We start from the raw sequence: 27,639 nt of genomic DNA, 5'->3' as shown, positions 1-27,639 counted from the left end.
CCATTCCTGGCACCCAGTGGCTCCTCTTTCTGAGTCCTCTGAAGACCGACTGAAGAGCCCTTCCGTGAAGCCAAGCTTCAGAAGACATCACTACAACAAAGCACCATCCTGGAGTTACATCACAAACTTCGCCATTAGTGGGAGCAGCTGTATCCAGCTGGAGAAGAGTATGGTCTCATAGAAACCTGTGTTCTGTGTTCACTGTTCTTCCTGTTCACCTCAATGCTGCTGCTGCTGCGAGTTACTTCTTTTTGTTGCTCTGACTGAGGGCAGAGAAGAGCCAGACTGTTCTCTAGGGACAAACCCTACAGAGACATGAAGGGACTAGCAGGCCTAGGAGGTTAACTAGGTCCCAGAGGCACTAATAGGAAGCTGGGGTCTATCTGGTAGAGGGGCTCTGCCTGTTGCCCTTCGACAGGCTGCCCTGCCTCTTACACAGGCATGAGCTAAATCACAGAAACCACATGGACATTTTCACTAAGTGAAGGAAGGATAGGGCATTCAGATTTAGATTAGAATAAAAGCTCTCAGTAAAGAATTACAGTTTTTATTTGCAAAAGTTAAAAATGCTCATATCAATTACCAGCTCAGAACCTGGGTTCCCATGGGATCCACTGCATAAAATGATTCTGTCACTTCTTGCCAGGTTTGGGGGCCTTTTCTAGGCCTTGGATGTATTTTCCAGGGAGCCGATACTCTTCTACAATCCAAAAAGAAAATCTTCAGCCAAGCCTGGTCCCAAGTCCCTACTGCCCCTCCCTGTTTTCCACATCCCTTGGGCCCTGTAACCTCCTGCCCCTCCCTGTCCACTAAATCCCAGTGTGCTCATCCCTGCTGTCAAGGATCTGTTACAATAATTTCCAGCATATGACCTGCCTCTACACCCTAATCAAGTTCACCAGTGTCTGGTAGCACCTGGGATGGGCCGTTCACTGCACACAGTAGTTGGAGGGTGTATTTTGGTCATTTACACACTGCTAGTTACCATCTAGACCAGTGGTTCTCAAACTTCCTAATGCCAGGTGGTGGTAATGTACACCTTTATCCCACACATGAGGAGGCAGAGGCAAGCAGATCTCTTGAGTTCGAGGCCAGCCTGGTCTACAGAGCAAATTCCAGGACAGCCAGGGCTACACAGAGAAACCTTGTCTTGAAAAACCAAAATAAAACAAAAGAATACAGTTTTTCATGTTGTGGTGACCTCCAACCATAAAATTATTTTCATTGCTACTTCATAACTAACTTTGCTGCTGTTATAAATCGCAATGTAAATCTGTGCTTTCCCATGGTCCTGGTGACCCTGTGAAAGGGCTGTGTTCCTCCAAGTGGCCACCACCCACAGTGAGAGCCGCTGATCTTGGTACTCTAAGAGAGAAGGTGTGTGTTCCCTTAGCCTCTCAGCATAAGGAGCTCAATTGTGGAAGGTAATTGCTGTGGACTGTCACAGGCCATGTCATAACTATACTTACTGAGCATGTGCTATGTGTCAGTCTCTTGAGTGTGAGACAGGCATAGGAAAGGCAAGGTCTGTCTCAAGTTCTATTTTGCAAAGGGTTCAGACATTACAAAAAAAGAAAAATTAGCCAAGCTCCAGACACTAACCAGAAACATCAACACAGTTGAGAAACGCTAATGCTAATAATTTTTACCATGTTCACAGGGAAATGGGTATTACCCCTGAGCTGTGCCAGTGGACCTGTGAGGACAGACAGACCAGGGGTATGCGAGGTCACACAAGACAAGGAGACAGCCAGGCACAAGCAGGTAGATGTGGGACCGGCAGGAAACTATCTGGGAAGGAGGCTGCAGGAAAAACAGGGCAGGCTGGGAAGGGCTTATTTCTCAAACTCAGTAGCTTATTCCTGAAGGCATGGATAAGACAAAAGGCCTTCTATGGGGGAGTAATGGGCTTGTATTTAGTTTAGAAAGGTCAGCCTGGCAGAATGTGAGGAGGGCTTAAATGAAGGACAAAGCAGAGGTTAGAGAACCAAAGAAAATCAAAAGTATTCTCTCTGGCTCTAAACATAACAAGCTTCAGGGCCCAGCTACAGCACTCTGAGTCAGGTACTGAGTCTCTCTGGACCTCGGTTTCCTCGTCTGCAACCAGGCACCAGTCCTGCAGCAGTTATAACCAAGGAGGGCCTGACAGCCCGGCTGAGCGCCAGCACAGCTTGGGCAGCTGCCTCGTGATTTCTAGAAAGGGAAGTCAGGAGGAAAGCTAAGCATGTGTCCCCTGCGGAGAGCGGTGATTCTAAGGACAAATGTCTGGTTCAAACTCTGGCTGCTTCGCCTGCTTGCTGCTATATCCTGAAGTGTGTGCATACATGGGAATACACACTGTTGCTCCTCCATGGGTTTGTGGGTTTGTGTCCCCTTATACACCCACTGTGAGCTGAAAATGTGGTAAATCAAGGGGCTGGAGAAATGGCTTGGCAGTTAGAGCATTTGCTGCTCTTCCAGGAGCTGGTTTTCAGTTCCCTGAATCCACACGGCCGCTCACAACTGCAGTTCTCACCTACAGCTCCAGTTTCAGAGGAGCTGATGCCCTCTTCTGAGGGCACAGGCACACACACTGTGTAGTGCCCATACATGCAGGCAAAACACCCGTACACATACAATTCTTTTAATCATTAAAACAAGAGAGAAAATAAAGTCAGTTGAAGAGGCACATAATCCAGCTAAAGAGGAGAACACCTTAGCAATGACTCAGCAGAGTATGGCTGGCATTCTGGTTGTTCCCTGTCTTGGTCACATGACCGACAGGGGCGGGGCTCTGGCTATACTACCTAACATCTCAACAGACTGTCTAGCCAATGCTAGCTCTGGAAGAGTTCACACTTCACTGAAGTACAGTTTCTCTGGAATGTCTTGCTCTGCACCACGGAGAACACCGTAGACACAGGTAGGATGACTAGACTCAAGCAGTCAGCGGCAAAGTGTCTTCTCAGAAGGGATACTCACCAAGCAATAGCTGGCCAAGGTGGTGGATCTGGTTTCCCTGAATCTGCACCTGTAGACTGTCTTTGGCCCCAGGGGCAGGAGAGACGATGGTGCTGGCCTGGCATCGCTGCTGGAGAATGGCAGCCACTGAGCATGGATCGAGGCCGTAGGTCTCCAAGTTCCGGACCACAGTCACCTGGGGACAGAAAGCTGATGGTGGGTGTTCTCAGTATGCTCTCTCCTCTAAAGGGCCTTTCCGCACGCAACCTTGTTATGTGATGGATCTCTAGCCCTGTAACCCTGGTACCTTTCTGTCCATCCCATCCAATATATGTGTTAACAGATACTCTGTTCTACCTATAACATACAATTTAAGGGTTCTTTAACTATGGAGAATTTAAACCATAAATGAAAGTACAATAGTATGGTGCTAAGCATGGTGATACACACCTTTAATCCCAGCACTCAGGAGGCAGAAGCAGATGAATCTCTGAGAGTTAAGAGTTTGAGGCCAGCCTAGTCTACATCCAGCAAATTCTAGGTCAGCTAAGGCTACACAATGAGGCCCAGGCTCAAAACAAAATACCAAAAAGCACAAGAGTGTGATGGAATCCTACATTTCCTTTACCAGTTTCAACAGCTGTCAACTCACAGGCTGTCTGGGTTTATGGCTCCTAAGACCACTCTAGAGCAAATCCTCCTACTCTTCAGATCATTTCACATATAAATATAGCAGTATGAATCTCCAAAGGTTAGGGACTATGTTTTCTTTTTCTTTTTTTAAGACAGGGTCTCAACTGTGTCTCTCATTGACACAGAGATCCACCTGCCTCTGTTTCCTGAATGCTGGGATTAGAGGCGTACAAAGTAAGGACTGCTCCAAATATAAGAGCAGAAGCAGCTGGTGAGATGGTCCAGGGGGTAAAGGTGCTTGCTGCACAGGCCTGACAGCCTCAGTTCAGTGCCTGGGGCCCACAAAACGTAGGAGAGAGCCAATGCCACAAAGTTGACCTCCGGCCTCCATGCATGCGCTGCAGCATGCATGCTCCCCTCCCTTCCCCGAATGATGATGATGTTGTTGATAATAAAGTATTTTGTACCTGACAGCAGTTTCTTAAAACCACACAGCCAGTCAAACACATGGCGCTTTTCCATGAGAGCAACACATGGGAAGAATGTAACTTCAGGACAAAAAGTAAAGTAATTTTTTTTTAAATCACTTTCAGGGCTAGAGAGATGGCTCAGTGATTAACAGCACTTGTTGCTCTTCAAGTTCAATCCCTATACCCACAGGGCAGCTCATAACCCTCTAACTCCAATTCCCTAGGGAATCTAAAGGCCTCTTCTGGCTTCTATGAGAACTGCATACAAGTGGTATTCAGACATACAAGCAGATGGAAAACCCACACACACAAAATAGAAATAAATCCTTTTTAAAAATTATAAATACTACAATCCAGGGCTCGAGAGATAGCTCAGGGTTAAGAACATTGACTGTTCTTCCAGAGGACTCAGGTTCAGTTCCCAGCACCTACATGGCAGCTCCCAAGTGTCTGTAACCGGGGGTCTTAGGGGATCTGGCGCCCTCTTCTGGCCTCCACAGGCACCAGGCCACCAGTGGTACAGACATGCATGCAGCAAACACAACACACAAAATAAACATGTGAAATTAAAGTCCTCCTGTGGCTCTCCAACAGCTTCTCCAGTTCACGACTAGAGATGACAAAGGATAACCGTCACGTGGCCGGCGGGGCTGCTCTCCATAACGTCTTTAAAACCGCCTTGTCCTTGCAAGACTGCAGACACAGGCTTAGACTCAGCGAGGCTTTAGAGGTCGCATTAGAAAGCCAGCTTCCTCCCTGAGACTCTGGCTCTATCTCCCCACAGGTGATCACAAAAATTTCTGCTTGCAGACTTCCAGAAAAAAAAAACCTCATCAATTCATGTAACACTAGCTTCATCTCTGGACAGTCGATTATTAATAAAAGATTCATGCTTCATATACACAAAGTGTTTGGTATACTGCCAGGCATGTAATCGCTGCTAATTCAAGTTACCATGACTGGTTTTCACTTAGGGATTGCTTCCTGCTAAGTGCTTAGCCTATGCACAGCCCCAATTTGGTCACTGAAGTACAGGGCAGGTACTACCTCCATTCTTCACAGAAGGAAACTGAGGCAGCAGGTGCTCAAGGTCAAGAGAAGAGAAACGGTCATATTGGAATTCCAAAGCCTGGGTCCTGAACCAAAACCACATACTCTGATAGTTCTCTCTGTTGAGCCCAAGCCTGTGTTCTCAGGGTTTCTAACTGGAACAAGGACACTCCTTTTGCAGAGGACAGCATTCTACACATTTTGAAAGCAGTTATAATTTGTTCCCTACAACTTCACCAAGCTAAACAGTTTCTTCAGCAAATTTTTACAAGTTATTTTAATTGAGCAAGGTCCAAGAGGTAGACTGTGTAAGAGACAAAGGCCTATAAAGTAGTGCCAAGGAAAAACTCAAACTAAAATATTGTTCACTTTTGAAACAGGTTCTAGCAAGTTTCTTAGTACAAAATCCCAGAGGGCAGAGGGTAGTGTTTAATGATACCCCTCACCCAGGGCCAGCCCTGGCACACAGCATGGGCCATCCAATCCAAAAGCCTCCAATCGTATCAGGAAACTAGAACTTAGCAGGGAAACTAAGCCACCACTCTCAAACACTGGGTCTCCTTTGGGTGGTGGTGGGGAGGGAACCCAGGGCCTTAGCATAGGTGAAGCAAATGCTCTGCCACTGGGTCACAGCCACCGCTCCAGTAATTTTTAAATTACCTTTTTATTATAAGACTTTAGTGCAAGGGTGATGTCAATCGGACAGAGTTTCCCTTTCTTCAGAATGGGTTCCTGTCCAGGAAACGTCACTTGGTAGGCAGGCTGCATAGTTTGCAAACACCTAAAATGACAGTTCCAGTTATAAACAGATCAAGGCAGCAGCCGGCATCTCTGCTACCAGAAGCACTGAGTGCAAGTTTTCAGGCACACTTATCTGCAGTCTAGCTGCAGGTTAGAAGCATTGAAGTCACATGGGGGGGCGGAACCACAGACCAATGAACTCAGTGTCTCAAAGCTCCCCAAAGCATAGCCAAGGTTGACATCCTCTGATTCAGGGAAGCGGACAACGGTGGCCTAAGTGCCTGGAAATTCTCCACTTGCTTGGCCTCCTGGGAATTTGCTGTCTGCTTTGTGAATGTTACTACCTGTCTCAAAACACACCTTTCCAGCTTCCTGCCTCCAAGTGTTCACATTTCTCTCGTGTTCCAGCAATGCACTGACTTGGTCTTTTGTGTGTAGGAAGTGACTACATGTATATGTTTATGTGTGCTCGTGTGAAGAGATGGGTGCAGGCACCCGGATGGCATGGTGATTGTGTGGAGGTCAAAGAACAATCTCACAAGGCAGTCCTCAACTTCTGCCCTCTTTGGAACACGGTCCCTTTTTTTCCCTCACAGTTGCATACATGAGGTTATCTGACCCACGAGCTTCCAGGGATTCTTGTGTCTGTTTCCATCTCATCATAGGAGGACCACAGAGGTGAGGCCGTCCCACCGGTCCCTGACACCTGGTCAGGAGACCGTCCCACCGGTCCCTGACACCTGGTCAGGAGACAGTCCCACCAGTGGGTCCCTGACACCTGGTCAGGAGGTCATCCCACCGGTCCCTGACACCTGGTCAGGAGGCCGTCCCACCGGTCCCTGACACCTGGTCAGGAGACCGTCCCACCGGTCCCTGACACCTGGTCAGGAGATTGTCCCACCAGTGGGTCCCTGACATCTGGTCAGGAGGCCGTCCCACCGGTCCCTGACACCTGGTCAGGAGGCCGTCCCACCGGTCCCTGACACCTGGTCAGGAGACAGTCCCACCGGTCCCTGACACCTGGTCAGGAGATTGTCCCACCAGTGGGTCCCTGACACCTGGTCAGGAGGCCATCCCACCGGTCCCTGACACCTGGTCAGGAGGCCGTCCCACCGGTCCCTGACACCTGGTCAGGAGACAGTCCCACCGGTCCCTGACACCTGGTCAGGAGATTGTCCCACCAGTGGGTCCCTGACACCTGGTCAGGAGGCCATCCCACCGGTCCCTGACACCTGGTCAGGAGGCCGTCCCACCGGTCCCTGACACCTGGTCAGGAGACAGTCCCACCAATCCCTGATACCTGGTCAGGAGACAGTCCCACGGAAGCTTCATGACCACATGCTGTTCATTCTTTTCTAAGAGGCAGTCACAGAGGATAGGATCCAATTTCACCAGACTACGGGGATAAAGATGAATTAAGGCAATGCAAGACTTAACCATTCCAAAGTGACAGCACCGATCACCTGCGCACTCTATGTCACCCAGGATCACTCAGCTGCAGGACCAGAGGTCACTGGGAGACCAAAGAGGAGAAGCAAATGGGGGAAGAAATGTGCATAGGAGCAACCAGGATTCTAGGCTCAGTTCTGCTCTGTGACTATATCTTTCAAGGCTTAAATTCTGTCAGCACATTAGCAAGGAAGGAAGGATGTAAATGCTAAACACTACCGTCACAGTGTATACACGGACTAGGCTGTTATATAACACCCCAGAGACCCACACAGTTAAGCGGTAACTTAGGGCTGCAGTGTGTTGGTAGATCGCATAGCTAGCTTTCCACAAGTCCTGTTGGGTTCTGTTCCCAACACCACAGTTAGTAATTTAAAATAAATAACAAAACCTGTTTAAATAATTTTTTTTTATGTTTTTTTTTATTTATTATGTGTATAGTGTTCTGCCTGCATGTACACCTGCAGGCCAGAAGAGGGCACCAGATCTCATTACAGGTGGTTGTGAGCCACCATGTGGTTGCTGGGAATTGAACTCAAGACCTTTGGAAGAGCAGTCAGTGATCTTAACCTCCGAGCCATCTCTCCAGCCCAACAAAACCTGTTTAAAAGTGGGTACTAGACAGTGTGTGGGTCTCTCTCTCTAATCCTGAGGATGTCTGGAAAGGATGACATTAGGGCAACTCTTCTGTTAGCATGCCAAAGATCACACCAAAGGGTACAATGACTGTGATTAAATATTGTTTCAAGGTTCCATTTTTCTTGACATCAGTGCGCACATGTGTGGGATGCGTGTACTCAGCTAGTGGTCCATGCGGAGAGCATGTATTGACCCGAGCCCCTAGGCGACAGCCTGTCCACAGCCCATGTTCTGCAAACACTGCTGTGATTGTCTATTCTCCATTCCAGAATCCTTCCCGTCCTTTGCTTTTAAAGTTACTACATTCATTTATCTGTGTGTCTGCAAGTGCACAGTGCTAAGCATGCATTTGAAACAGTTTGCAGGAGTTGGTTCTCAACCATGTGGGTCCTGAGGGTGGAGCTCAGGCAGCCAGGCTTGGCAGTATGTGGTCCTTCACTCACTGAACCATCCTGCCAGTCCGTTTCCTGTCTGTCTGCTGGAAGGAAGATCTGACAAGACAGACTCCATTCTTGGTGCCCACTTACTTTTTGTTGTCTGCATCCACCAGGTTGTTCCTCTTGGCATAGTCAACGATGATCCTTCGGACCTCACTGCCCTCAAGGGTGCTCCCCTTCCTAGGAGAAGAGAAGCAACCAGAGTTCAGTCCACACTGTATCTGGGGTCCACCTGCAAACATTCAAACAAGGCTCTTTCCTCGGCTCTTGCCTTTCTCCTCTTTTCCTGAGGGAGCAAGCAGGGCTGCGTGATGTGCAACTGCAGATAAAGAGGCTACTCTCTCACTTTCCTAACCCAAAGGTGTGACACTGCGTTAGAAAAAGGAAGACAGGCGGCGTAGGTTTGCCAGTCACAGGAAAACACTGCTCAGGATGAGGGAAAGTGCAGGCAGACACCATGTAGGCAGAAAAGGGCTGCTCTCCAAAACTCACTTGTGGCCAGACTCCTGGAAGAGCTGGGTCATGCTGGCTGGGACACAGTAGAGGGATTTTATATCTGGAGGGTGATAGGGCTGTTCCCTGCTACCCTCCTGGACAGTCTGGGAAGTCAGGGAAGGCTCGGGGATGACAAAAGATGTGATCCTAAAACCCAGCAGAAGAAAAGAAAAAGCCATGTTATACCAGTGCTTTGGCAGCCCCCAATCTGTGGTCCAGTGTCCCCAGACCAACTGAGCTGCACACAGTGACAGGCCCCGCACCTACCTCGGGTGCCTCCAGTCCACAGTCACAATGCTCTCCACCCCTTTGCTCAGCTCCTTGACCTGGACAATCTGCTCCTGCTGCATGTGCTGCAGGAACTTAGAGAGCTGGGGAGGGAAGTACAGGGACTTCACTGACTCCACATATGGAACACCCGGGCCTGGTGCGAGGGAGGGCCTGGGACACTGGGCCCAGTTTTTGCTGCCATTAGACTAAGAACCAAAAGACCACACACACTCCTACAAGTTGGGGAGCAAGAAGCTACTACAGGGCTAGAGAGATGACTCAGCAGTCAAGAGCTCACACTAGGGTCTGGAGAGACAGCTCAGTGGTTAAGAACTCATACTGCTCTTGCGTAGGGCCCAAGTATGATTCCCAGTACCCACGTTCAATGGTTCACAACTGCATGTAACTCCAGCCCCAGAGGCATCTGGCCTCCTCTGGCACCAGCGCGCGCGCACACACACACACACACACACACACACACATAATTAAAAATAAAATTTGAAAAAAGAATCTGCTAAACAAACTGGTGAAGTCTGTTAGACTCTAATCAGATAGAAAAGGCCAAAGGGGAGAGAGGAGCTGGTGCCTTGGCCCAAGGACAGGCTCATTACTCCCTCTGAGTTCTAGACTGAGCACTGTCTACAGGGCTTCCCATCTCCATCTTCTCTCACATGTATTCCTGCATGACTGTACAGACATGCTCTTACCTTTTTATAGCTTGACTTCTTTATATCCAATTGCTGTCCTTCAGGGCTAGGACAGAAAAAAAGGCAAGTTAAACCAAACAGTAAACTTTGGTACCTGCCTGACACAAGTGACCTTTTCCTCAGCTGTTGAAGAGCGGCTACCATTCTGGAGTTCTCTGCCCAGTTGTGGTATCAGAGACAGACATGGAGTATAGCCTACTCCAAGTCAGGACTATCCAATAGTACTTTGTGGCGATGGGATGTCTGTCTGTGGAGTCTAACACGGCAACCACTAGTCATCCAGAGACTGGGAGATCAGGGACCTGAATTTGAAACTTCAAGTTAAACTTAATGGGCCACGTGTGATTAGTGACTATTGTAATCAGAAACAGCTTTAGAGTTCTCTCAAACCAGAGAGTCTCCTATGGCCTCAGCAGCAAGCTCACACCAAGGAAGCCAGGTCCATAGCGGAGCTCAGCAAACTGCACTCTGGAGCCTAAGCCAGCCACACCCAGCACTATCTGTTGTCTTTGGTCACATTAGCACACAATGGCCGTGGACCTGAAACAGAGACCACATGACCCGGAAAACCTAAATGACTTACTATCCGGCTCTTTACAGTCTGATGATGCCTGTGCAGCTTCAGGGTAGGGGGGAATAGAGGTTCCTAATGGAAACCGTGACTCCTCCCTCTCCTCAGGAACTTACATCCTCTCTTGAAACCAGATGTTCAATAGCAGGGTGACTCTCAAGGGTACTGTCCTAGAGCCCACTCCAATCTAATGCCTGCCCAAGAAAAAATCCTGGGACAGTTTCCCAGTCACCTGCAACTCAGCATGGGCAAGACAAATTACCAAGGATCCCACTGCCACAGCTGCCCTGGTGCCTTAAGGCCATGTGTAGACAGAAGAGATTGGATTAATTACTACTTTCAAAACAGTGCAAGAGTCTCAGGAACAACACACCACCCACTGAGAGAGAGAGCAGGCTGTGTGTGTGCATATGTGTATAGGGATGGGTTTGTTCTTTTCTGCCCCCCCACCCCCACCCCAGCCCCGCAGAGTCTCACTGTAACACAGGCTGGTCTGGAACTCACTCCACAGCCTATGCTAGCCTTGGATTCACGGCTATCCTCTTACCTCAGCCTCTTAAGGGCTGGAATTACAGGTGTGAGGCATAGTACCAGGTTATGGGGGCTGCAGAAAAGACCCTGCTCTCACAGTATTAACAGGTGTCTGCTATATGCCAGGCTGCGCACCTCTACAGTAATCCTAGAAGTCTCAGAAATTTGGGCTAAGAAAAACCCTGTGACTGCCTGCAATTTGCTTTGGTTAAATATGCTAAGGAGGTGGCAGCTGAACCTTGAGGGCTCGGGCTTCAAAGTCAATACTCCCTTTCCCAGTGGCTACATTCTCAAAGGGGCTTCATCCCTATTCTCTTCCAGGCACAACTTTTCCTAAGCGGGAAGGGTGGAACAGTACAGAAAACTTCTTGACAAAGGCTGTTCAGGGACCTTTGCTGTGTATGCCACGGTACCTGACTTATGAGAGACGGCCCAGAAACACCTTGGCAGAAATAGCAGTCAAAGAATGCTGGGACTTTTAACTTTAACCTTACTATTCTTTCCCTGGATAAAACTGAAGGTTTTGAAGCCAAGAACCTAATTTACCTTCCAGACAACTTTCTGCTCGGCCCTTCGCACAGCATGTCACTCAAGCAGCCCCACCCCTGTGTGGCTTTACCGACAAGAACAGTGAGGCCTTGTCTGCAGCCCCCACCCATAGCAGCGCCTTCTGTACCAGCAGGAGAACATGTGACTGCCCAGGAGCGTGCTGGTGAGCAAAGGGAGGTCGGCTTTTTTGACTCGACTCTTCAAGGCATGCAGGAAGCACTGCTGTAACAGCTCATCCATTTGCTCTGCAAGGAAAAGAAAACCATACCCTCCCTGAGGCGAGCACCTTGCCTGGGCGCTGCAAGCCCTCCATCCCACCCTCATCACCTGGCTCAGGTGGAGTCCATTCCTAGGCACCAACGCTTCGGGGCTGCAGACTTTTTAAAAAGTGGATGTGTGTGTGCACATGTGTACGTGTGTGTGTGCGCGCACGCGTACTCACATACTACAGCAAGTGTGGAATCTGAGGATAGGTTTCACGAGTCAATTCTTTGACCATGGGTTGTTCCAGGGATTGAACTCAGGTGACCAGGTTTGTACAGTAAGTGCTTGGTCTCCTGCAGAGCCAGCTCACTGGCCCCCTGTTGCCTGTTGAGCCACCTCACTGGCTCCTTACAAACTCTTGAGCACTGATACTGTAAGGGTTAGCCCCAAAGGAAGGACCAAACCCACAGAGCCACCAAGTCAAGAACCAGAGAAGTCAGAACCAGAAGCCCTAGGAGTTCATAGCTGGAAACTATGTGACAGACAGATAGGCACCCAGGGGCATGGTTTATGGAAGAAGGAATACAGAACTATTACACGACCCCAAGTAAGGGTTCTGTGCTCCTCTCCAGAGCACCAGTGCACTCTAATCTGAAGGACAGGTATGGGCTTTCACACCTTGAAGGGGCTTGCCATCCGAGGAATCCTGGCTCAGGGCCCCAGAGCTGTTGTCTTCAGAGGCTTCTGAGTGATGAAGTTTCCTGGTCTCCTCCTCTCCCTCCAGGGTCAGGCTGCTCAGGTTTCCTTGCAGACCAAGGTCCACTTTCTCTTCACTGCTATCTGTGGGATTCACTGCCAATGGGGCAATGGCAGGTGGAGTGGACTTGTCTCCAGATTTCCTGGAAAAATCTGATGTCAGAAACACCAAGCAGTCGCCACGATACTCACCCTGGTCAGGGGAGAGTCAGTCAGGCGTTCAAAGCCAGTAGAGCCCGTAGGCAGTGGTAGCCGGGACATCTTAGTGATGCACACTCATCTCTAAGTCAATTATTCTGGGCCCAGAAAAGTCCAGTGCCTCAGCTTTGTCATCTGTAAAATGGAGACTGATACTCATTCCCTACTTATCTCAAGAAAATGACTGCTTATATTATTAACAGACAGCCCGAGACAGAGACCAAAGGAAAAGCACAAAAGATAAAAGAAAATCCAAAGAATGAGTCTGAGTCTACACCAATAGGTCATGACATTTGGCTACAGAACCAGCCTTAGCGGCATATGCCTACAATCCTAGCACTCAGAAGCTCAGACCAGGGCATCCCAAGTTCTAGGTCAGCCTGAACTACGCAGTGAGACCCCATCTCAAGCTTCCCTACCCCTAGCACATTCCCCATAGAAAACCTAGTTATGTGGCTTTTGAGAAAAGCACGGTTTCCTGCTTGGGGAAAGTGACATTAACCAGACCAGGCGCAGGCAGGGGGGTCTAGGATGGGTGTTCCAGCTAGAGAGTGTGTCCATGGTGAGGGAGCTGAAACGGGATACTCGAGTGGCATAAAGTTAGTTATCACCCGCTGTCAGACAGCTGATCTGGAATCAGAAGCACTGTCTCAGGACCAGCTGGTGTCTAAAATGCACATGATGGACAAAGTCAGACTAACCAGTACTATATGTACATCACCACAATAAAGGGCGGGCAAACAATTCCCAAGTCTAGGGCAACTGTCTGGGACGATTCCTGGCCTAGAAAATAACCAAAGCTGCCCCTAATTTCTTGTCTGGAGAAGAAAATGTATTTCCCCACGTTTGGCCAGTGGGTGGAAGTCTGGGGTCCACAGGCTGCACGAGGATGTGCATACACCAATACTTGCACTTCTGAATCTCAGGCTCATCGTGTTCTCCCCAGCCACGCACCCCCATTCCCCATAACAGAAGAAACAATGCACCCACCACAAGTGGTCCTGATAAGTGTGGAGCACAGAGAAGCCCTTCCCCTTCAGGCCTGACGCCAGCATCTGAGCTGTGGACATGGCAGCCACTCCGATTGCTACGGGAGCTCTAGAAGGAATCCAGAGACGAGGGTTAGGCAGAGTCTCCTCACCGATCTGTTCATACACTGACTCCTGGTTCCTTTGTAAAAGAAGCAGTAGGAGCTGGAGAAACAGAAAAGTTCTTGCCTGGCAGGCATGAGGCCCTGGAATCAAACACAGCAACACGATAATGGCTCAATGGCTCTGCAAACATACTAAAAGCCATCTGACTGTGGACTGAAGATAGGCAGACCCTTGTGTAAACTATGCTTCCATCAAGTTATTAAAGATATAGATAACTACGCAGTTGATGGGAATGTAGAGATGATGAAAGACAAAAGGCAAGAGAATGCCACATGCAGGAGAGAACGCCACATGCAGGAGAGAACGCCACATGCAGGAGAGAACACCACATGCAGGAGAGAACACCACATGCAGGAGAGAACACCACATGCAGGAGAGAACACCACATGCAGGAGAGAACGCTGCATGCAGAAGAGGCTGGAAGAAGGGACAGCTAAGTGTAGTGGGATAGTCTAGCCTGGATCCTTGAAGGAAAAAGGTAGACACACACACACACACACAATCTGCAGGGATACAGATAAAGAAAAGCTCGAGTGTGTTCACAGCACTGTCCCAACAGTGTGGGACAACACTCCTTAGCTGTGGTAACTACAATGTTACATGAGATGTGGCCGTTGACAATGTTGGGAATCATGGTGTGTATCAATCAGAAGTCTATATCATCGCTTACATTCTTCTATAATTCTAAAGTTATGAATAACTTTTTTTTTTTTTTTTTTTTTTTAGTTTTTTGAGACAGGGTTTCTCTGTAGCTTTGGAGCCTGTCCTGGCACTAACTCTTGTAGACCAGGCTGGCTTCGAATTCACAGAGATCCGCCTGCCTCTGCCTCCCGAGTGCTGGGATTAAAGGCGTGCACCACCACCGTCCGGCATGAATAACTTTTAAACGTTCAGCACAGCAAATGTCTTATGCCCAGATTCACACTCTCCACAGGCTCACTGACATCTAACAAAGGGCCCACTATCTACTTCTTCCGGAAGGACCTATTTTTTCTTTCAGACCTCGGTCCATGTGTTTTGGAAGCTGTCATCTTCCTCCACCTCCCTCGTACCTCTGTTCCTCTGCACCACATGCCCCCCACACATACAAAAGGCACAACCGTCTGACGTAGTACCTGTTCCCCACCAAGGCAATGGCACAGAGGTCACCTTGCTGTACGGGAGGCAGACCAGTAGGGGGCACCACTACTCCTGGCAGCATCAAATCTGTAGCAAATAAAAACATAACAGCTTACAAGTCCAACTTTTTCGTGCTTTACTTTATCACACACCCGACCACTTGACAAAGGACTCGCAGCAGAAGCACCAGAGCTTATCTGCTAAAGCTCCCTACTGATTTAAAGTTCAGCGTGCAGCAGCTCACAAACTGCTTTCATTTTACTTCTAAAAGGCTTAAAACAGAACCAGAGCTGCCCAGAGAACTCATGGAATCAGTTAAGTGGAAGGAATAACACACACACAAACACAGACACACACAGAGGAAGAGAGAAAGGGAGAATAGAAATAGAGAGATAGAGATGGAGATAGGTATATACAGAAAGAGAGAGAGAGAAAGAGAATAGAGAGGGAGGAAGGATAGATAGAGACAGACAGACATACACATACACACACACAAAGGGGGTGGGAAAGTTTTCAACATATGAACACAAGAAATGAGTAGCCTTATCAAAGTGGCTGATAGTTACTGCAGAGATTTCAAGCAATTGCTGGAACATAGAAAAATTCTCTTACCTGCTCCCCCGGCCAGTTTTTCGAGTACCAGAGGCCATGTTGTAAACGTTGGTAGGAGATCAGGATAGGACCACAGTGTGTACACTGTACCAAAAGAGACCCAGGAAACACTTAAACACTGCCCACTGCAGATCCAGACACACCCAGCACCACACGCACAGATCCAGACACATCTAATACCATGCTCCCTTTAATCAGAATTCAGAAAGAGAAACAAAAACACCCCAGGTCAAGGTGATAGAGGTTAAAGGGGTTTGCCAGGGAGACTGCCCTCAGGATGAAAGTAGAGACCCACTGACACCTGGAAACTAGTTACCACTGAGACATGGAGGCACCTGTTGCTGCTTAGGGACTGCCAGCAGAAAATGGCCATAGGGAACTAAAACTCGGGGCAGAAACCAAAGAGACTTCCCACGCATGACTTCAGAAGCAACTGACCCCAAAGTCATTCTGTAAAAAAATTTTGAAACTTTCTCATGATTATATTTTGAGTTCCTTTTTCACAGTGATTAGCATAAAACTCCTGGAGGGGGAAAAAAAGTATTTGTCTTCAGGTACAGCAGCAAACTGGAAGGAGAGCTAGGAGCGGCCTAAGGAGAATGCCTTGTTCTGCTGCAGCCAGACAACCTTGGAGGAAAAGCCCCGAGTGACCAGTGTCAGCCGCCAAGGAATAGAGGAGATCTATGAAAAAGACTATTAAAAAAACAGAGACTCTTAGACTACCACACAGAGCCTAGGAAACCACTGTGGAGCAGCCCACGTGAAGTAACTAACGTAGCTGGGTAGCTTCATTAACCCAGCTTATTTATTCCCCAGTATAGGTTTTCTCAAAGCCTTTGCCCAGCAGCTTACAGGCCCTGAGCTTCCATCTTTAGCATCACCTCAGCTCTCTCCCAACACTCCACACTCATCTGCCACAGATCTTTACGATTGTCTTTCTTTCTAAAGTTTTATTTATTTATTTTTTTAATCTCAATTTTATTATGTCAACTTCTGGTCTTGAAAAGCTCAGTCCTAGGAACACTAGATCTGAAAAGATCTTTAGGAGAAATTCTGTGTTGACTTTATCTGAAAAGGCAGGGTAATGTGGAAAACAAAATAATACATATATCAAATCAAATCAACAGAGAGTAGCAAACGTTACCCAGGACTGTAGTCTGGGCGTTTCCATCTTGTTGCCATACCTGTTGGATACAAATTTTTCTCCAGTTCAAACAGGATGGGGTTAGCACCACTCGTGTACACAGTCACTGTATCTCCCTTGTGGGCATACAACTTCACCACATTTAGCTCTTCCTTCCCAGGAATCAACTCAGAGGCCCGATCTGTTCCGAGGGTGGGGAAAGCAGCTGTCACATCGGCCCGAAGTTTTCTCCTGCAGAAAGCACACCGGCACCATTAATACCATCTTCCTGACGGGCATTAATAAATCCTGAAATCCAGAATGACTATAAAAATCGTCTATAAAGAAGGCTGATGACCGCCTCGCTTAAGGATCCCTATTCTCTTTCCTATTCATCATCTTGTCTATTTCCACAACTTTCTAGGCTTCTCATTCCACACTGGTGCTCATCAAAATGAGTCTCACCCAGAAACCCAGCCATTCTAACCTCATATGCCTTCCCCACTCCATTCTCAGACTAGTTGACATGTCTGTCGACTTAGAATTAAAAGGCCACTAGGGCACCAAGAAGGACACCGAAAGAAAGCTGCTTCCAAAATTCCTGAGGAGGAATCTCTTACCACGGCTTACATATGCTCTGCCCCCTCACTCCAGCTCTCTCTGGCCAGGAGTAATCGTTGAAGCACCCCCCCCCCCCCCGCCGCAATACTTTTAGTTATCGATACCCCATCGGGGTTTCCCCATAGGCAGGCTCTAAACTCCCTGGAGGACAGGGCGCCTATATTTCCCTCATTTTACATCTTCTACAAAACCTAGTCTGAGCCCAGTGCACACCGACTAAACTTTATTTCTTGTCCAAAAGACCATCTGGGAGAGAAAAGATACCCACACCTCATCCCTCAAAACGTTTCTGACGTCCCTGCTTGGCTCCCTGGGGTCTCCTCTCCATGGGCACCCCTAGATGTGTAGGAGCCTCTTTAGGTGAAGCAAAAGTATTTTCTCCCTCACCTGTCCGACCCCTTGATGGCCGTGTTGGACTTGACCCGAAAGGCCTTAGCGAACATGTCTGCTAGTGTGGCCCAGGAAAGACAAGAAGATCACAGACTCCAGGGACGGTCAGCAAAACGAGGGTGTGGCAGCTCCCCAGCCCTCGACCCTGGAGGCAGCCATGCTGAGGGCCCGGCGCCAAAATGCAGCCGGCTAGGAACGTGGTCGCATACTTTGTAGCCCTAGCTGCGACACTGACTGGCCTGGACCAATCCCGGAACTGACGCACGCTGGGTGGGGCGGGGCGGACTCCTAAACTTCCGCCTCCGGGCTGAGTGCCTGCTGGGCTGTTGCAGGGACCCTCAGCAGAGCTAAACTCGCCCTGATTCTAGCCTTCTGCCCAATTCTCTTTAGGTTCGGCGCTGAGAAGAAACTCCAGCTTGCAATCTGTTCCACATGCCTAAAGTCCGCCAAGTTAATTAAATTCGTGTTTTATTAAACGTGCACGTTTTATTGAATGCTTTTAAAAAATGCTTAAAAGCGTTTATTTATCCATATCACTACATAGTATTGTAAAGGCTTCAGCTAGGATTTTTCTCCTTCTTGATGTTTAATTTACACGTGTTGATAAATGCAGCGACAAGAAATACACACCCCACTCAGGATCTAGGTTTGCCTAGACGACTAGTCACACAGACAGCGAAAGATGGGGCTTCCCTGAGAAACTGTGTACTCTGAGGGCAAGGATTTAAACACCTGAGGGTGCTTAGTGTTAGGTTTCAAACCTTGGACAAAAGGCTGAGGTGCCAACTTAACATGTCAAAGCAGACACTGCTTTGTCTCTGCCTCCCTTAACCCCTACCTGTGACAGGGTCCTCCTGTGTTTGCATACCCTGCCCCCTACCCTAAACGCCAGCCCTGGGGCTGGGCTGCCATTCCCTAAGTAATCAACCATTTTGCACCCCCTCAGTCTCCAACCCCCCCCACCCCCCCCACCCCCGTTTATCCGTTTACTCTTTTTTGGGCGCCGGCTACTGCAGTTGGTTCCTCTCTTCCCCCATCCTCCTCCCCTCCTCCTCTTCCCGCATGGCCCAGCTCAGTCTGGTCAGGACCTCACTGGGCTCTCACAGGTGTCCGTGCCTCTGGCTATGCTCTCCCACGTATCTATAATAAAATTTCTATAATAAAATTTCTATGATAAAATTTATAATAAATTTTCTCCCCATCATACCTAGGAGCATCATGTTTCTTTCCTTTTTATTCCTTTTTAAATTTTATTTTATTGATATTTATTGAGCTCTACATTTTTCTCTGCTCCCCTCCCTGCATCTCCTCTCCCCCTTTTGTATTTCTTTTTTTCATTCACTTAATGTCTATTAAACTGAGTTTTACCGATATGATTCAGAGCAGAGCATCGTTTCAGTGACCACCAACCACTACCACCACCACCATCATCACCGTGATTCCATTTGCCTATTTGGCATAGTTGTGCAAAGAATTTCACATTGACTGTCCAGTGACGAGCCTGGTGATCTCCACCTGCCATCTACGGAGTCTAGTTGCTAACCCCAGTTTCTATACCTCTGACCCTCCAGGCTTTATTGGAAGCACCCTACCCCAAACCAAATGCAGAAGAGTCTAGAGGAGGGCGTTCCCCACAGACTCCTGTTCTGAGAACTGCTACATATCCACACTTAAGATCTAACACTAAGTGCTTGTGGTTCGGAGAACTGTGGAAAGTTTAAGAGGAACACTAGAAATTCAAGCTGGGGAAGCTATTGTGCAGTTGATTCAAAGATGTCAATTATCATCCTAATTCATGGTGAGTAAGTAGGAGGCCACGACTCAGGGGCCCTGGCACCTCCCTATCCAACATTTCTTTTAGGAGCACAAATCCACACGTGCTGGCTAACTCTTTTGTCCACTCTACACAAGCTGGAGGCTCTGGGGAACAGGAACCTCCTGAGAAAAATGCCTCCATCAGATTGGTCTGTGGGCCAGTCGGTAGGACACTGTCGTGGTTAATGGTTGGTGTGGAAAAGCCCAGCCCATTGTGAGTGGTGCCACCCCTGGGCAGGTGGTCCTAGTTTTTTAGGTTGCCTTAGAGTGAGCAAGTCTGGGCGCAGCGGTTCCCTCATGGTCTCTGCTTCAGCTCCTACCCTAACTTCCCTCAGAGTGGGACTGTGAACTGGAGGATGTAAGCCCAATAAACCTTCTCCTCCCAAAAGCTGCTTTTGGGCAGTGTTTTAACCAATTCATCCTGGGTGGGTACCGTCCCACGTTCTCTGCCGGCATTAGGACCTGCCTTCCGCCTGTGATAACTCTAAAGCTGGGCAGCAGCCTGCATCCCTTAGCCACCCTGTGTGCCCCAAAGGTTTCCAGACTATTGTTTACTTTGGGCCAAAGTTGCAGAATTGCAGCATGGTGAAGAAAGTTGCTGCATGCATGTGCATGTGTGCATGCCTCTTTGTGTGTTTTACTGCATGTGTGTGTGAGCCTCTGTATGCGTTTTACTGGGTCTAAATTTAGAGCCCTTCTCATGCTGTACCACTGATCTACCTCAGCTATTGTATGTATGTATGTATGTATGTATGTATATGTATGTATGTATGTGTATGTATGTATGTATGTTTGTATGTGTGTATGTATGTTTATTTGTATGTATGTATGTATGTATGTATGTTTGTATGTATTTTCAGACAAGTCTTACTAAGTTGTCTGGATAGACCTTGGACCATTCTGTGGCCCCGACATACCTTGAGCTTGTGATCCTCCTGCCTCAGCCACCCACATAGCTAGGATTACAGCTCTCAACTACTAAGACTGAAACTTGCTGGGCTGGGGGTAATTTTCACAAATTATACTTGGATAGATAACATAGATTCCTTATAAAAATACGAGATATTTTGAAGCAAGCATAGACCAGAAGAGAGAATTCCTTTTTCTTTTAGCCTCCCGCTTGTCCCCCTTCCCAATGAATCCCAATGAGGAGAGTGCAATTGGTTTAATTAAATGAAACTTAATGGCTTGCGCTCTGTGCTTAATAAGGTAAGGGCCGGGTTTACCAAGAAAGCCTAGAAACCTGAGCTTGATCCCTGAACTCAATACAAAGGTGGAAGGAGACAACCCACATTAGAAAGTTGTCCTTCGACCTCCACGCATGCACCACGGCACCATGTATGTGCCACCCGTGTATCATACACACCCACATAATAATAAACATAAATGCAAAAATGGATTGAGCACAGTCTCTCCTCTCAAGGAGCTCACCCTCCGTTGAGTGGCTTGATTGTCCTTTTGTGTTCCCAAACTGTTTAGTCCTTCACTAGCCTTCTTATTGCTTCCGCTGAAACCCAAATCCTCTGGACATATAGATCATTGTGATTTACATCTCATGTGGGATCTATGACTTGAAAGTTTTTGATAGATCCTGATGGCTTTTTGTGACACGAATTCTAATTGTTCTTAATAATAAAAACCTGTAGTCAGTTATTAGGGGGTGAAAGCGGAAGGATCAGAGAAGCGGAGCAGCCACTAGAGTTCTCACCTCCACCAATGCTCAGTCCCTGCGAATCCTCAGACGAATCCAAGCCCCTGTCTCCTCCTGCTTTATATTCCTCTCTCTGCCCACTCCTATCTCCACCTCCCTAGTGCTGGGATTAAAGGCATGTGATCCCAAGTGCTGGGATCAGCTTTGTGTGAGCTCTGTTTCTCTTTAGACAGAGTCAACCTCGTGTAGCCCAGGGTGGCCTTGAACGCACAGAGATTCAGCTGACTCTGCCCCCCCCCCCCCCAGTGCTAGGATTAAAGCTGTGTGCCACCACTACCTGGCCTGTATGGCTAACTAGTGGCTTAGCTCTGCACACTGATCTTCTGGCAAGCTTTATTTGTTAGAATACAAACAAAATATCACTGCAATTTTTAGTATGAAAAGATGTTGTCGGGGTTGGAGAGATGACTCAGTGGTTAAGAGTACTGGCTGCTCTTCCAGAGGACCCGGGTTCAAGTCCCAGTACACACATGGCCGCTCACAACTGTCTGTAGCTCCAGTTCCAGGGGATTGAACCCCCTTACACAGACATATACATGCAGACAAAATACTAACGTACATAAAATAAAAATAAATAAATTATTTAAAAACTTTTTTTTAAAGAAAAGATGTTGTCATGGCTTCAGAAAGAGTATTCATGAGGCTGGAGGCATAGCTCCGTGGTAGAACACTTACCTAGTATGGGGACATGACAGCCAGCCCTGATGACACTGTGTTTTCTGCCTGCCCAGGAGTGAACTGCTCTGTCCCAGTCATTAGAGCACAGACCTGAGTGACAGTTTGCCCAGGTCCCCTGTGCTGAATATGGAGCCCAGGGTCCCTTCAGGGCCATTGCCCTTTGGCTCTGGAATGCCTGGGAGCTCCTCAGGGCCTGCAGGTGAGGTAGGGATAGGACAATGGGCTGCAAGGCATTGACAGCTGCTTTGCTCCTGCAAAACCTGCTGTTGCTATGGGAAGGGGTGAAACAGTCCTTTCATTACTATATAGCGGGAAAGTGAGGAGCAACTGAGGGAAGGGAAACTACGTTCCTGCCTGGCTGTGGATTCCCCGGGCAGTGGGAACACGCACCTTTCTGTGTCCACCTCAAAACCTCTCACTGTCACCCTGCCACGCTGTGTAGGCTCTAAGGCTGCCGCCCTTCTGCCAGCAGTAAGAATACACTCGTTTCATCTAAATCTGAATTGGGTCTAAGTCTCCGGTTTCTCCCAGGACATTCAAATGCCACAACACTAGCACACAGAGAGCCTGTGTTCAACTAAAAACAAAAACTCCAAAAGAATTATCATGTTTTCACTGAATAGGGAGGGCCACAGACTGTCTTGTTTTACTTTTCTCAACAGTTCTCTCTCTCTCTCTCTCTCTCTCTCTCTCTCTCTCTCTCTCTCTCACGCACACACACACACCTTCTATGCTGGGTAGTTTTAACTGTCAACTGTACACAACCTAGAATTGCCAAGGAATCTCAATGTGGGACTGGCCACATTGTAACCTCGGGCCACGTCTGCAGGGAGTCCTCATAATTTAGTCCATTGGTGTGGTAAGAAGGCGCTGTAGGCAGGAAGTCCTGAACCGATGAGGGGGGAGAAGTCGAGCTGAGGACAAGCTAGCAGCAGGAATGCACTCATTTCTCACTGTTCCTCCCTGTGGATGTGACACCAGCCTTGTGGATGTGACCTCCCCGAATGTCACCTGGAACTGTGAGCTAAACAAACCCTCTCTTCCCAAGTCTCTCTTGTTAGAGAGTTTTACCACACTAACAGAAGTCAAGCTAGAACACCTTCGCAGCAGTGCTATGGCCTTTTGCTGTCCGTCCCTGCTTCGTTAAGTCTGATGTTTGGAACACGGTGAGGGTTATTCACTTGTCCGGGCTCGCACACTTACCTTCTGTTTGGTCTATGGATGATGCTTTCTAAGCACTAGAAAAAGACAGACGTGATTTATGGTGGTGTCACCATAAATACCTATCCACAGGGGTGGGGTGCATTTAATTACCCCATATATTTTATAAAAAGCTATCCCAGATAAATAAAATTTCTAAATATAAAAACTACATGCCATAGAACTAAATATGTTCTTATGACCCAGTGTTGGGGGCTGCAGACCCCAGGTCCCTTGACTTTCTTTGCCTGCCTCAGACCCTTTGCCTGCTGGAGTGAACAGAGAAAAACAACTTGTTTTCCAGTGCCGGCAGCTGCTCTGAGCATGAGACCTTCATGAGTTCCTGATGGCAGGGGAGTGAATTCTGGTGGGTTTTACAGCTGAAAATCCCAAGAACTGGGGCATGGCTATCAGGTAAGGATCCCTATCTAAACTTCCCCGGAGCACAATAAAGTTGGCATTCTTGTTTCAAGGATGACCCATGTCCCCATGTCTCTATCTCTGTGTGTGTCTGGGTGTGTGTGCTTTTAAATCTCCAGTCTAGTTCCCAGCTCACATACCGTACTGTAGTGTGTAGAGCAATGAACAGGCATTGCACTTTACAACCCAGTACTCACACTTCTTGGTATTGACCCAAATGACTTTAAACTTGCATCTCTACAAGAAACTGTTCACTGCTGTTTATAGCAACTTCACAGAGAGTTAACAGAACTTGAACTTGACCTTCACCCATCAATCAATCATCATCCCCACCAACATCATCATTCCAATTACTTGACTAATTGAGCCGATTACATGAAGGAGGATTCCACAATGACGATGATGCCCCTTGGTAGGTGAAGGACTGTGTCAGTCAGCCTGGCGCTGCTGTGTCAAAATGTGTGACAGCTTACAAGAGGAAGAAAAAAATGTTTGGCTCACAGTTTCGGAGATTTCAGTCTATGAACACTTGCTTTGAGACCGATGACAAACAGGGCATAACTATAGAAACTGATATTAGAGCAAAACTGCTCAAGTCCTAACTCTACTCAAATAAAACAGACATTAGGCCTAAATAGCAGTATAAACCATAAAGCTAATTTTTCTTTTTCTTTTATATGTATAAGTGTTTTGCCTACATGTGTGCATGTGCACCACATGCATGCCTGGTGCCTGCGGAGGACAGAAGAGGGCACCACGTTCCCTAGAACTGGAGTTACCGTGGGACCCAGGCCAGCCTGGCCACACATAATGGGGCCCAGGCCACACAGCTACCATAGCAGGCAGCACCTGGTTCCAGGAAGAGCTTTAGGCTGGCACCACCCAGGAGCAGATCATTCAAAGGAAATTCCTAACGTCCCAACTATTGTAGATAGATCAGCTGCCAACACACACCCATTCCTTTACACCAAGACACCCCTAGACAAATGTCAGCCAATCATGGGTCCTGAACCTTAGAAATCCCTACCTTTGCTACTATAAAAACCCAGCCCCAAGTGAGCTTGGGGGCTTGCTGATCAGTCCAGTATGTTGGACACACAGAGAGTCTGAGTTTGCAAACTTGTGTAAGAATAAAGGCTCTTTGCTTTTACATACAGGACTCGGTCTCCTAGTTGATTTTAAGGGGACTCCATGATCTGGGCATAACATTTGGGGGCTCTCCGGGATCCCTCAGGCCCACCAGGATCTCCGCCCTTCAGCCCGTGGTATGTTTTCTGTGTCTAAGTTTTGTTTCGTGTCTCTCTGTTGGGATATCCTTCTGTAAATGGGCCCAGAATCTGTGAGAGAAACTGTCTACAGGCAGTCTATGCGGTGCTCATGTGTGGAAAGATCACAGGTGGGGTACCTGGGCTGATGTCCCCAGGGCCCTTCTGTATTTAGATCCCAGGACCCTTCTCATACAGAAGGTATGAGATCTCTCTGGTTTCTGCAGAGAGAAGCATGGGATATTTCTGGCATTGGTTTCATTTCTGCCTCTGGGTGCCAGGAGGACTCTGTATTGTTCTGCGTGCCATTTTGTTTTTGTCTTTTGAACATCCTCCGTCTGGCTTATGAGACTGATGTGATGGGACAGAGTCAAAGCATGACTTCTTTGATTTTGGTATTGGATCCCTTACAGGACTTTAGAGATAGGGCTGTAAGCATAGGGGTGTATTTTCCTAAAAGGGACGAGACAAACAACCTCTACCTGCCTTAAACATTTCATTGAAAGGAGTCAGCCTTGGCCTACAGTGGGGGCGGGGCAAGAGTGGCAAATGCGGGCAGGTTTGCCATACAAGCATGAGGCTACGGGGCAGCAAGCTTGTATGGGTGGGTAGCTGGGTTATACAGTCTCGTGACAATGTAGCAAGGCTGCCAATCACAGTTGTAGGGGCAGCTATGCCCCAATAGGACTTCAAACACTGAACAGAGAATCTGTTAATTGCTACTAACAATCATATCCCCCCCACACTGCTTGCCACCCTGCTCCCTCCCATGCTGGGGGCTGCGGGGCCTCGACTTCTGCCGGAGGACAAGTCACAGTCACCATCTATAGATGTGACACTCTGCCAGGCTTACCTCCACCAGAGCTGCTTTAGTCATAAAGATAAATATCTGTCATCATTTAGAGGGGTTGATTACAAAATATTATTGGTTAGGATATGGGAAAAAAAAACTACTGTTGGTCTCAGATGTTTCATGCTGGTAGAGGATTTTATGTGATGTAAATTCAAAATAACAATAAAAAAATTAAAAATTTAACCATTTTAGGTTAAAAGTTTTGTCTTGTTAAGGAGTTTTGTCTGTTTCTCAAGAAAATTGTGTATGCTTGTTTTGTTGACAAGTTTGTCTGTGTAAGTTCTGTTGCAGCATGGAGCTGAGACAGAAACGGTTTGGATGTTTTTTCTGTCTCTGCCACCCATCACCACTGTGGTCACATTTATCTTTGAGCTCTGGTCACTGGATTCGAGTCAGCAGAATTCAGATGACTTTTTGATGCAGATAATGTTAAAACGGTTTTATGCTGTTCTTTATTAAAAATCTGGCTCTAGAGTGGATTATGGCTCTTTCTTTGCTAGACCCGTGCTTATTTAAACGTTTCCTCTGTCACTCTGTCAGTCTGAGGCCCTGACACAATGACAAAGAGAAGAAAAAAAAGCAGAACAGCCAAAAAAAATTGGACTTGGGTTATATGGACATCTTCAGATTTATATTCAGATTTATAAATTTATTTTGTTGGATATAGTTAAAAAATCTGTTAAATCTATGCTTGGGTAATTTTAAAGAGAACCATGAGGCATGATTTCATTTCGGATTTTAGATTGCCATTTTGCTAGAGTTAAAAACAAATAGATGTCTCATGATTTCACCACCATCTTGATTAAAGGTGACCACATGGAGTGGGTCTAACTAGGAGCAACAACTGATCTCCAAGATAGTTTGGATTGGGATAAAATTTTGTATGATGATTCATGTCTTGTTCTAAAAACAAGGTATATATATATATATATATATATACACACACACACATATATATGATTTAAGCTATAGCTCAATGTTTTTATATTAAAAAATGTACCTGTCTTTGTCAGCTAAACTTTGTTAATTTAAGAGTCATCCAGGTGATAATGGTTATAAAGACAAAAGGGATCATAGGAAACAGCTGAGGTTTACAAATGAATGTTAGGACTAGAGTCCCAAAAAAATGTGCAGTTGCAAGGATGGACCTTAACAGTTTTAGAAATACCAGTACCAGGTGATAGTCACCAGAAGTACCAGCTACGGTGAAATGGAAAAGGCCGAGATCTAAAAGACAGGCTATGTATATGTCGTCAAAGGTGGGCCAAAGAGGTACTTTATTTTTTATATTACAGGAAGACATTTAAAAGATTTTAATTTTTTAAGAACAGTTTTTAAAATATTTAAATTTATAAGACTATGGTACATTTATGTTTGCAAAATGTTTTATATTGTTAATATTGGGACTTAAAATAAAAACTAAAACTGCAAACCAAACACTAGGGTCACAGACATAATCACCAAAAGCTAACCAGAAACTGGGATGTTCATTTCTCGTGATGCAGCAAGGCAAGGACCTAAGCAGTTTGACAGAGAGCTTGGAAGAGAGTCCAAGCCTATGGGTCTCAGCCCTTTGGAAGATGTACAGGGTCACCTAGGACCACCTGCATGTCAGATGTCTGGACTGAGATTCATAACATTAACAAAACTGCAGTTGTAAAATAATAATGGGAAAAGTTTTGTAATGGGGGAACCAACACAACAGGGAAAACTATATTAAAAGATTAAAACATTATCCAGATAAAGCTCCCATTTCCTCAGGGGTCTTGGAGAAAATTCTTATTCTGTAAAAAGGGTTAATCTCCACTAACATTGGGCGGTTGTGCCTTAGAACTTGACAAGGGCAAAGCTAGCCCCTAGGCTCCCTCCTGCCCCCCCTGAGGGGGGTGCTTTTCCTTGTCACCTTTCCTTGCCTTCCCAAACTGGTTCTGTTTTACCCTCGGAATGACTAATTCAGTTTCTTTATTAGCTTTAATTCAAAATCATTACAGAGTGTGGAGTTCTAGTCTGTGAAAGCTGTGAACTTATTATAGACTGT

The 27,639-nt window shown here is 47.1% G+C and overlaps 1 protein-coding gene across 1 annotated transcript; it reads right to left on the bottom strand.

The window, feature by feature from the left end:
* Positions 1 to 525: 525 nt before the first annotated feature.
* Positions 526 to 17,907, bottom strand: Eif2d (eukaryotic translation initiation factor 2D). The gene is made up of 15 exons (XM_041648424.1): positions 17,657 to 17,907; positions 16,710 to 16,900; positions 15,526 to 15,609; positions 14,910 to 15,000; positions 13,631 to 13,738; positions 12,365 to 12,585; positions 11,610 to 11,727; positions 9,832 to 9,877; positions 9,122 to 9,225; positions 8,852 to 9,001; positions 8,450 to 8,539; positions 7,135 to 7,230; positions 5,754 to 5,874; positions 2,962 to 3,136; positions 526 to 700 (listed from the first exon to the last, which is right to left on the bottom strand). Exons 1-15 carry the CDS (start codon positions 17,710 to 17,712, stop codon positions 633 to 635), a joined length of 1,719 nt encoding a protein of 572 aa, XP_041504358.1. The 5' UTR covers positions 17,713 to 17,907; the 3' UTR covers positions 526 to 632.
* Between the last annotated feature and the right edge of the window lie 9,732 nt (positions 17,908 to 27,639).

This window comes from Microtus oregoni, unplaced genomic scaffold (genome assembly GCF_018167655.1).
Source record: "Microtus oregoni isolate MIOR12 unplaced genomic scaffold, Mior012 000003F_ref0000135, whole genome shotgun sequence".
NCBI lineage: Eukaryota > Metazoa > Chordata > Mammalia > Rodentia > Cricetidae > Microtus > Microtus oregoni.
The sequence above is the reverse complement of the archived record's forward strand: the minus strand, read 5'-3'. Positions and strand labels throughout refer to the sequence as shown.